Source organism: Crocodylus siamensis, chromosome 9 (genome assembly GCF_052110815.1).
Source record: "Crocodylus siamensis isolate JL-2025a chromosome 9, ASM5211081v1, whole genome shotgun sequence".
Taxonomy (NCBI): Eukaryota; Metazoa; Chordata; order Crocodylia; family Crocodylidae; genus Crocodylus; species Crocodylus siamensis.
Window position 1 is genome coordinate 58,785,643 of NC_143403.1, and position 11,211 is coordinate 58,796,853.

The 11,211-nt window shown below is 40.6% G+C and overlaps 1 protein-coding gene across 2 annotated transcripts in view; it reads left to right on the plus strand.

Moving 5' to 3' along the window:
- PI4KA (phosphatidylinositol 4-kinase alpha) overlaps positions 1–11,211 on the plus strand; it is an 86,664-nt gene that overhangs the window by 26,315 nt on the left and 49,138 nt on the right. For both annotated transcript variants that reach the window (XM_090063926.1, XM_090063927.1), the window contains exons 17-19: positions 715–818; positions 1,229–1,397; positions 9,065–9,115. In XM_090063926.1, coding sequence (XP_089920052.1) covers positions 715–818; positions 1,229–1,397; positions 9,065–9,115 — 324 coding nt within the window. The remainder of the gene's footprint in view (positions 1–714; positions 819–1,228; positions 1,398–9,064; positions 9,116–11,211) is intronic.

Here is an 11,211-nt window from a genome sequence, read left to right on the forward strand (position 1 = left end):
TAGATGGCCTGGTCTAATTATTTCCTTCAGTTAAGGGGATGCTGTTACCTTGTTTGAACTCCCAGAAGCATCTCTGTAATGCAGCATTTATTTTGTCTTCAACATTCACAGGCTCGTACAGTCATTTTGTTTCCATTTAGCATTTTTCTGATATCCATGATAATGTGAAAAGCCATTAGTCCTTATTTCCATAGGTATTCTAGAAAATATTATAGCAAAGGAAATAGAAAGTTGGGTTTTTTAAACAACTAGGGTGCTGAAGAGCCTGAGTCCTCTTTTTAACTGTGATTTAGGAGTCTAAATCCTTCTTGAAAACAGGATTTAGGCTTCCAAGTCACTTAGATCAAATTTTAAAGGATATTTAAGTGGCACACGGTCCAAGTCTCATTTTAGGCTTGCACTGAAAATCAGTAGAATCCAAGAGCATAAAAAAATTCCTAGCAGGCAAAGATGTAGGCTAGAGAAGTTCAGCTCGGTGAATCTAAGTTTTATACACAGATATGAGCAACTCATGATGGCCTGAGTTCTTTCATTCTGAACTTCTGCTTTACCTGAAACAGAAGCTGTCGGTTCAGCTATAATTAGATGTCCAGTTAAGATCTTCATCCTATTTCTGTTGAAGACTTCATCTGATTACACAGAATTTTAATTTTTACAGATCCATTCTTTTAATAAGAATTCAGTGGACTCTACTTAGTTTTTGTTTTCTTACAGCAATATATTTACCAGGAGGTCTGGAATCTCTTCCAGCAAATCAGTGTTAAAGCAAGTTCAGTTGTTTACTCTGCTACTAAGGATCACAAGGATCATGGATACAGGTAACGTTTATAATTGTCACCTTAACATTTGTGGCCATTTTAATGTCTCCCTTTTTGTGAAATGTCATAAATTTACAATTTTACCAGCATACTTTATATTTTGTTTAATCTTTTGTTTTGCCCCATGTTGTAAAGAACGTTTTACTGGTATTCTTATTTATCTGGTGAGAAGTAATTGGCTATTACTACTTCATGGTGACAAAAAGGCTGCATTAGCCCCAAAATGCCAGAGTTTGGCACTGTATGATGATAGATTCTTATCAGTTCTTTATTAACAAAATATAGCTGCCAACAGCAGCATTATATTGAAGGATGGCTGATTGGAGTTACTGAGATGATGCTAAAAAAGAAAAATAAACCTTTTTCATCAAGGAATATATTGTTTCTAATTTCTCTTTCTTCCTTGTCAGACACTGCTCCTTAGCTGTCATAAATGCCCTGGCTAACATAGCTGCTAACATTCAAGGAGAACACCTTGTGGATGAATTACTAATGAATTTGCTGGAACTGTTTGTACAGCTTGGGCTAGAAGGAAAGAGAGCCAGTGAGAGAGCAAGTGAAAAAGGACCAGCACTAAAGGTAAAGAGTGGAATAAGGTTTCTGTTGGTCATAATTCAGTACCTCTTGACTTTGAGATGGCTAATGCTAAACATAATTGTTTCGATCTCCCATGAAGCAAATTTGTTTGTACTCTTTCTCATTTGCTTAAATATTTAACTGTGAAACTTGAAACACATGTATTCTGGTGCATGTAATACAATATTAGTATAGATTTTTATGACCTCAAACATTGGGCTAGTAGTCATGTGCCCATGTTTAGTTTTTAAATGAGCAAACTGAGGCCTGGTAGATCTTAAGTGAATGGTCAGTGTATGCTAGAGGCCAGTGACAGACCTGGCTACCAAAGCCAAGAATTCTGACTTCTGTAACCTTGCTATTACTGCTTCCTAAGTGAAGGTAAAATATTATGAGCCTCTGGTTCTCATCTGAACAGCCCCACCTGTTTAATTTTTTCTAAATTATTGGTGTGGTGGCCTCAGACATGTTTTCCCCCCTCCCCCACACCCCTTCCCCTCCAAGATCTGAGCCTATGCAATTAAATTTAAAATATATTGTGTAGAATAAACAGCCTGGTGCAAATGACAGCTGTAGTCAGATCTGTGCAGATGACTGAGCAAGTATTGGGAGTGTTAGATTGCACTTTGATCAGCTTTCATAACAGTCTTGTATATTAATTGGCTGGAGAGCTATGCAGCAGAGTTGTGCAGCTCTAATATACCATACAAATGCTGATTGTATGGATTCTCCATATGCATGGACATGTCTGCACTGTCCAGGGATTGCTTTAGTCAGTGTTGCAGTAAAGTATGGCATGCCTGTTCCTCATACGCTACCTTGGAAGGATTTAATGTGTTTAACCATAATGCAGCCCTGGGTGTGTGCCTGTAACCTACCTAAGACCTGGGCACCTGGCCAACACCACATTAAAGTCAGATACATTTAAATCCTTTTGGGGTATAGTGTGTGTATTTCAGCACTCCCTAGCATAGTCCTTAGAGATGCCGTATATGATGATTTCTGGAAATTGGTGCAGTTATTCTTGCCAGTATGCTGTCCTTTCTGCTCATACCGTAAAGAAAGCAAATTGGCATTTCTGATTAGCAAGGATCCTGGTTTTTCTCTGATTTAAAAATCACAACTTCTCTTATAAAAAATCACCAAATCTCTAGTAAAAACCCCAAAATCCATGTTTTTCTGTGATTTTAAAATGAAATACCACTATATATACATAGGTATCAGTTGAACACAATGTTTTATTGATATATTTACAACTTTAAAGCAGTTTGGAAGCCCACCAGTGCCTCCATCAGTATAATAAAATACATTCTACATACCTATAAATTTTGGCATTTGATTTTGGATTTTTTTTATCATAGATTCATAGTTTGTTAGGGTCTGGAAGGGACCTCACAAGATCATTGGGTCCAGCCCCCCTGCATGAGGCAGGAAAGACAGCTGGGGTCAGATGACCCCAGCAAGATGGCTGTCCAGTCTCCTCTTGAAGATTTCCAGGGTAGGTGATTGCACCACCTCTGGAGGAAGCTTATTCCGCAGTCTGGACACCATGACTGTGAAGGAGTTTTTCCTGGAATTGAGCCTGAAGCAGCCTTCCAGGAGTTTGTGGCCATTACTCCTGGTTTTCCCCAAGAGTGCCCTGGTGAACAGTTGTTTGCCAAGCCCTTTAATGTATTCCCCTAATATAGCAGTAAGCTGCTACCAAGTCCCCTCTCAGCCTTACCTTTTTTAGGTTGAATAGACAGACCCAAGTCCCTCAGCCTTCTCTTGTATGACTTGCCTTACAAGTCTCTGATCATACAGGTTGCTCTTCTCTGGACTCTCTCGAGCTTTTCCACATCCTTGTTGAAGTGTGATATGCAAAACTGGATGCAGTACTCCAGCTGCGAGCTCACCAGTGCTGAGTAAAGTGGAAGAATCACTTCCTTGTTTTTGCTTGAGATGCATTGGTTGATGCATGCCAGAGTATTATTTGCCCTGATGGTTACAGCATCGCACTGACGGCGCATGTTCATAACATGGTCTGTTATTACCACTAGGTCCCTTTCAGTTGTGGTGCTAGTCAGTTTGGCACCACCAAGCCTGTAAGTATGTTGGGGATTGTTCATTCCCAGATGGAGAACTTTACTCTTCTCAATGTTGAACTTTATCTGGTTCCAATCCGTCCAACTTGCCAGCCTGTCTAAGTCCACCTACTTCTGCAGCTTATTTTCAAGCATGACCATGCTTCCCCATGACTTGAAGTCGTCCATGAACTTAGTCAGTGAGCTCTGGAAAAACAGAGCTTCCCCTGCCCATTTTGCTCACCAGGATGCAGGTCCAGCTTCAGGTGTCCCCCACCCCCCTGACTTTGTGGCGCTGAGCAGCTCTGATATACTGGTGCCCTGTCCATGCCATTTCCCCTCACTCCCAACCCCTCCAGCCCTGCTGTTGCTCCTCACTCCCCACCCAGAGCCCTGCCAGAAGGGGCCCCCAGCTGCCCTGGATATGGGGCCATGGACCCAAGTCAGCAGCCCCCTGTATCCCCCAGCAGTTCCCAAGCCCTGGCTGCCACCTGTGGGAGGCAGCTGCTGCAGTGGACCAGAGCATGGAGCCTGGCTCCCCTTCCCCAAAAGCCACACTGCTTGAGCAGAGCCTGTGGGGGTGGGAAGATGCAGGCTAAGTGATGGTAAAATATTATGAGCCTCTGGTCTCAATAAGGCACTGGTCTCAAGGCACCTCACCCTGATGCCCTACCCCCAGGGACCTCTGTGGCCCAGCAGGTGGGACCTGGTGCAGCAGGGCAGAGAAGCTCAGTGAAATTACTGGGATTCTCGTGCCACCATGGCAAGGTGTCTCCTGCCCACCCAGCAGCAACAGGGGTGGCAGTGCAGAGTTGTGCTCCCTGCAGCTGCCAGGCAGGCAGGGGGCACCCCACCATGGTGGTGTGGGGCTCCTGGTAGCAGCACTGAGTCTCTCCACTCTGCCTTGCCATACCAAGTTCTGCCCACTAGGCCATGGAGACCCTGGGGGCATGGCAGCAGGGCAGGCAGCCCTGAGCCTGCAGTGGGCAGCCTGCGTCTGCCCCCAACCTGTGCACATATCTCAGGAGCATGTGCCCCCATTCTCTCCTGATAATGCATGCAGTAGTGGGGAGCCAGCCCCCCTGCTGCCCCTCTGGATGAACCAGCTGCTTCTCTATCCCGCTCCGCTCCTGGACCTTGCAGCCACACACGGTCCTGTGCCCCAAGCCCCAAACACTGGGCTGGGCAGCAACCCCAGCCCTGCCTCCCTCCCTCCCTCCCTCCCCTCCCTGCTTTCCTCCCTCTTCTACCTTCCTTCCTCCCTCCCTATGGCGGCCTCAATCCTCTTCCTCCCCCGCCTCTCCCCCAACCCACAGGGAGCTGCTCTCGGGCTGCCTGATCGCTGTGTATATATGTATACATTTACATGCATGATGCTCCCTGCCATTTCCCGTGGTTTTTCTCTTTAAAAAGAGAAAATCTGGGTTTTACTGCATTTTTCCATGTAGAATGGAAAACCTGAATCCCTACCAATTTTAAGTTTTTGGAAGCACGAGGTGATGCACAGAAAAGTGTGAGAATACTGGAGAATTGGACAAAGTAACTGATGGAAGCAGGGTGGAGGATCATAGTTGGCTTGCTTTGCTGTTGGACTTAGCACATTCCTTCCCAGTGGTTTACAATAACCCTTTACAGCTCACTGAAATAAGAAGCTAATGCTGATGTTTGATCTTGGCTCTTCAGCTTCCAAGTAAGATCCGTTGCATGTAGAGATCAACACAGAAGCTAACACTGGTTTTGTTAAACTACTACAGAGCCCTGTGTGGAGCTTCTCTTCCCATGCAAGAGTGGCTTATTTAGGAACAGGTTTAAGTTGAACCTAATTGAAGTTAGCAAAACTGAAACAAGCTTGCAGTAAACTGCAGTTGGACTGCCTGCACTGATATTTTATTTTATTATTTTTATTTTATTTTATTTTATTTTTTGCAGGGGGAGGAGGACATGATTTATTTAAATCTGTTTAAAATTGCCCCTTAAGTAAGTCTCAATAGCTCTGTCTATAAAGAACTTCCCCATATTTTCAGGCAGCTGCCTGTAAAATATAAACTCATCTTTAAATATAAAGGTCTGAGAATGGATCCCCTTAGCTAATGTTAAGTATTTTAACAGTAGATACACTTGCATAGTAGAAACTTTTATTCATACAGGCTATTTGCTCTTTTAGAATTCTTCAACCTTTTCTTGTGCTGTGACTTCTTTCATTAAATTTTCTTTATGTTAGTTTTTTGTTGTTGTGTCCTCAGAGGGTTTTGTACATTTTACTGCACAAGTACTCCCTTTCCTCTCCCGAAATTCTTTCCCACAATTCCTCCCTTCCTCTAAAATATATTCGTAAACAAGTTGTTAACCTTGGCTTCTGTGCACTCGACATCCATGTTATCACTTGGAACCACATTTTGCTTTTGTTCCAAAGTCCTAAAAGCCTTAAGCCTTCTTTCGTGTTTCTTTCCTATGTTACTACATCCCAATCCCTGAACTTTCTACATACTGTAGTTTATTAAAAAACCATCTTTGTCATTTTTGTTTGGAAATGTGTATACAAAATGCTGTTGTCCAAATGTGTATCCTGTGGAAAGTTAAGGGATTCTCCCAGTTGCAATATTTTACAACGTTCCCTTCCTTGAAGGCCAGTCAGGCAGCTCTGCACCTTGAAACGCTTCACTTTTCCTGTTAATAAGTAGAATCCATAGAGTTGTTTGATTTAGTTCTGCTATTTGCTGATTTATTTGATGCTGTGTTCACCTGTAGCCAGTCATAACACAAGATCCAGAGTCCATTGTGTGTTTTTGGATCTAGAATTTCAGTTTTCTTCAGTGAGTTCTTGGTATGCAGGGAATATAAATGATTGGGTTATACTGGATATAATTTGTTATGATATGAAAGGGTTATATGAAAGACTTATTTAAGTCAGTCCAATGGTTGACCAAAATCTGTAAGCTTTTGTTTTCTTTAATTTCAGGAGTTCTTAGAGATCTTCATAGAGGTTTTTCAAATCATTTTTGTAAATCTCACTTTTATTTGAATAACCTACCATAACAAAATTTCTTTCCTTATTGTTTTACAACCACTTCAAGTATTTACAGGAGAGACTTCCACAGGTGAGGTCAATACAAATTAGATCACTTTTATAAGCTGATCTTGAGCTGCAGAGCATGAGTAGCTCCCGCTAAAATTAAACTGACAGCACTCAGGAACAGGCACTTACTGATATATTAATGATTGATTGATATGGCAGCTAGGTGCTGTTTACTAAAATATTCAGGGTACAGTGCTAACATGTTTCTCTGAGAATGAAAATATGGACCAAAGAGTATTTTTATCTCCTCATATCCTTGGGAATATATATAAATACATTACATGTTGAGAAATTGATTGGGCCATGAATTCAGTTGCAACACCTCTACTCTTGGTGGCAGAAGACAACTCAAAGGGGAAGTAACAGAATGTAGTCCTCGTTCTCGAGGAGCAGAGTAAACTGAGAATTTTACATGTGGGGAAATAGCAAACTCTTCACCGTTTATCATAAGCATGGCCATTCCAGCCCCTCCAAGAATATCCTCCCAGTTATGGAATGGCTTTGTGTTTCTCCTTTTAAATACAAGAAGAAGAAAAGGATTGAAAAATGGAATTTCTTTTCCCAGATTTGTGTATATGTATATATTCCAGTCAGTGTGACATTTGGTGCTAAATTTTTTCTTGAAGCTGTGCTATCAGTAGAGTAATAAAGTTGTTTTCTTTCCCTAACCTCCCAACACAACCTTCTCCCTTCCTGAACATACCGTGTTTTTAATAGTGCAAAGTTCTTTTCTTATCCTTTTATGGGACTGGTGAACTCTCTTGGCAAACCACTTTGAAATGAATGGGATCTGTTTGCTTTGAAGATAAACTGTGCATTTGCAACAAGTAAATGCCTTTTATGTCACTGACCAAGTCAGTAAAGCTGCTGGGTTACTTTTTCATAAGGAAAAGAGTGCCTAATAACAGATACCAAGTCAGCTTTTCCAAGAGGAATTCAGTTTATTTTAGCACCGCTACACATTGCATTTATGCCACAAGTGACATGTTGAATCGTGGCGTAAATGGCCAGGGCACTACACGTATATCCAATTTAAAGTACCGTAAAATGGCGGACCCACCATAAAAACGGTCTGCATTACATAGAGAGCATTTGTATGGCTGGCTTATATTTGCCTTAAATGAAGCATATGGCATTTCAAGACAGTGCCTTTCTATTCTTGATTTTATATATTCCAGATAATTTAAACTAAAATAGGTCCTATGCATGCTTGGGTCCAAACTGTGTTGCTGAAGCTCCTCCCTTCCTCTAACCAGGCTTTAACATTTTTTTTGTCCTTGCTTTCCCAACAGGCCTAAACCACTTCTGCTTTTTGTTCTTTTTACTTAATTTCAGAATTAACTGGTTGTTTAACAGATTGTTGAACCCTTGCAAAAACTGGTTTCTGTCTTTTAAAAGTAAAATTTGTTTCCATTCACTGTGTTCACATGTATCCTATGTATGCCTGTGCCTAAAGCCATTATTGACAATTCCTGTAAATTGTCTTTACGTGAAAGATTTTAGCATGTGCAGGAGTTATCTGATAATGGCTGTGGAGCCAAACAGTCCTTCCTTTGTAATCTGCTTCATCTGGTGAAAAGCTGTTATCCTTTCCTTGTACCCATTAACTTGATCCTAGCGCCATTTCTCCACTGCCCTTCCTTACAAGCACAGAATTACTTCTCCCTCCACCTCAGAGGCTGTGTGGGAATGGGAGGTACGCTTTCTAAGGTCTTTGCTTATGTGTGGTGACTGGATTGTTCTGTATTAAGCTCATCTTGGAGCAAGAAGCTCTTTATGGTGACTCATGAATACATTATAATCATTAATAGCATATCCAGCCCAGGAATGGCCATGATTACCTTGTATATCATGTCAAAATAAATCCAGACATGTGGAAAAAGACGCTTTGATTTGAATAATCCTTAATGGAAGTCAATTGGGATGAGCAGTGTTTTCTGATGGAATAAGTCCCTTAAATTTTTTTCTCCGTTACGGATTCACGATCTCGGCTTCAGTTCAGAAGTAAAAATTGACCTTCTGAGAGAGGTTTGACAGTTAGCTTTGGGCACTTACAATGGTATAAAACCTTCTCGGTTACTAGATGTTCCTAAATAGAGATCGTCATTGGATGCCTTGTTCTCCTGAGCTAAAGCATAACATACTTACTTGCAAAAAAATATGGTGCTGTGTCTGTGGAAGAAGGCCTCTCTGCTCAACCACTTAAGGAGCTGAGGGAGTAAATGGTGCATGTTCTAGAGTCCTAGACCTTGATCCTGCTACTGGATACACATGGGCTGGTTTCATGGGATTTTTGTTAGACAGATCCTGTACCTGCACACAGTCCTGTCGATTTTCATTTGTGTACTTCGCAGCTCACCAAGGAGTCTGCCCATGCAGATCTAATTGCAGGTTCAGGGGTGTAGCCTGCCCTATAGTTTTCTTTCCATTTGTGTGCAGTAGCTATGTTTGCCACTGGTTTAGTATGCAGTATTTAAAATGATTTTGTTAGTGATGGTTTCATACCATTTACAACTTCTATTCTTTTTCAGGCTTCCAGTAGTGCAGGGAATCTCGGAGTGCTCATTCCTGTTATTGCTGTGGTGAGTATTCAAATGCAGTGTTTGCAGGCTGAATAATTTCCTCAAATAGATCATATATCAGTGCCGTTGAGTCAAATGATTTGAATCCTAAATAGTTTTATTAAGTAAGCGTGAAAGACATGGTATAAGACAGTTTCCTGCAAGGAGGAAAAAATTAATAGGCATTCATTGTGATAATGACATGGCTCTCAAAGCAATTAGTTTTTTGTGATTCAGAGGCAGAGTTCTGTGGTTAGTCATCAATCCAGAGGTTTGTGATGATGTAAATAGCGCCACAGGGGATATTATGCAAGTAGCACGTGGCATGCACGGTATAGTAAGCAGCATGTAACAGGAGGTGGGGGGAGAATGGTGACTTGGGAGAGGTTTGGAGAACAAAAGTTAATGGGAGATAAGTGAAAAAAATTCTTGCTTGGCAGCACAGTAGAAAGTCTGGAAAGAGCACAGATTAATTTTAAAAGCAAGAGAGAGGAAAGACTCCGTGTCTTCTGTGGACAAAGAATGGCATTCTTGATTTTAAAAAAAAAATATATATATTAGGAAAATGTCAAGATCACTGATGTTTGCTGAGAATGGTCTTCAAAAGTCTAAACTGAAATTAGCTTAGTGGAGCGTTTCCCATATAAAATTTGCCATCTTGGGCTGGGAATCCTTTTTGGGTCAGAATTACTTTTTAAGTCTAACAGTTAGTCCAGCCAGAGATTTAATTGATCCATGGTTGTGTACCCATGAACCACAGAAATTTAATAGTGTAGGCTGGGTTTGAAAGTTAGTGGAAGTTGGGCAGGTGACTCTTCTATCAAGTTCAGAGAAAACCAGTAGACACACACATATATTTTGGAATCCTAGAAATGGCAGCAGTCATTTTCTTCCTGCTTAGCAGAAAGATTTGTCACAAAAGATGTATTTGCATGCAGCTAATGAGGGTGGAAAAAAGAGGAATGTGTCAAATTCTTGCAGACATTGGCGGGGTGCCTACTGCCTAGTAGTTATTGTCTGTTGTTGTAGCCCAGCTAACAAGTACAATGACACTTCATAATTGTCCTGGTTTCACAGACAACTTGCTGAGACTTTTTTAAAGACATGTCTAAAACTTGTCTTTAAAGTCTGTCTTCTAAGGCTCAGATATAACCTCCTGCTGAATTCCTTGGCAACTGCAGAGGTTGAATCCTTAAATTACCGTAATGTTTCCATAAATATGTTGGATTCCTGCTGATATGGGTGCTGCTACCATGAAAAGTCTCTGGCTCAAAAACCGGGCAGCTTTAAATGAGACCGCTGCAGTCCTGTTTGGGACCTGTAATTTCCAATTGCGGTTTTCCATTTCCCACCAAAGTCTATCGGAATTTTTGGCATCGACTTCAGTAGGGGCAAGATCGAGCTCTTAAATTTAACCAGTTTCATTGGAGACATCCTGCCATGGGCTTTGAAACTTTTACTGTTTCACATATTTATTGATAAAACACATTTGCTCTGAATAGTTAATGGAAACTGCATTTTTTCTTAACCAAAGTCACCTTCAAATTGTGAAGAATAAATAGTGTCCGAAACTGTAGCAAGAGTTAATGGTTACATTATGGGTGCAGAAGCAAATATTTGATTTTCTTGCACAATGTATGAAGATCATGGGTTCTAAGCTACATTTGTTTTTCTGCTTGACCTCTTTCCCTTGCTAACAGGAATTGTCTTGATCTCAAAAAAATCCTGCTTCCAAATAATATTGTCTAATAATTTTAATTCTTGATAACTGATGGTATAATTTGATTTAGTGATTTATGCTTTGCTTTTAATATAAATACATATACCTAGTTTATGAAGAAGTAGAAAGCATTCTCATACTTGAAACACATTATTTAATGTTTTTCTAGCAAAAAGTTTTTAATAGTGAAAAATATTTATGTGAAAGAACCTCTTGAACAAGGATTTAGATATGAAGTAACAGTCATGGCATATTAAAAAAGGGAAAACATTTTGTTTGGCAAAATATCAACTCTTCATATTTTTTCAATACAGCAGCTTTATTTGCCTTTAAATGTTAAAACAGTTTTATATGGAGTTGGATAAATAATTTCAAGGGACAAAAAAAATCAGAATTG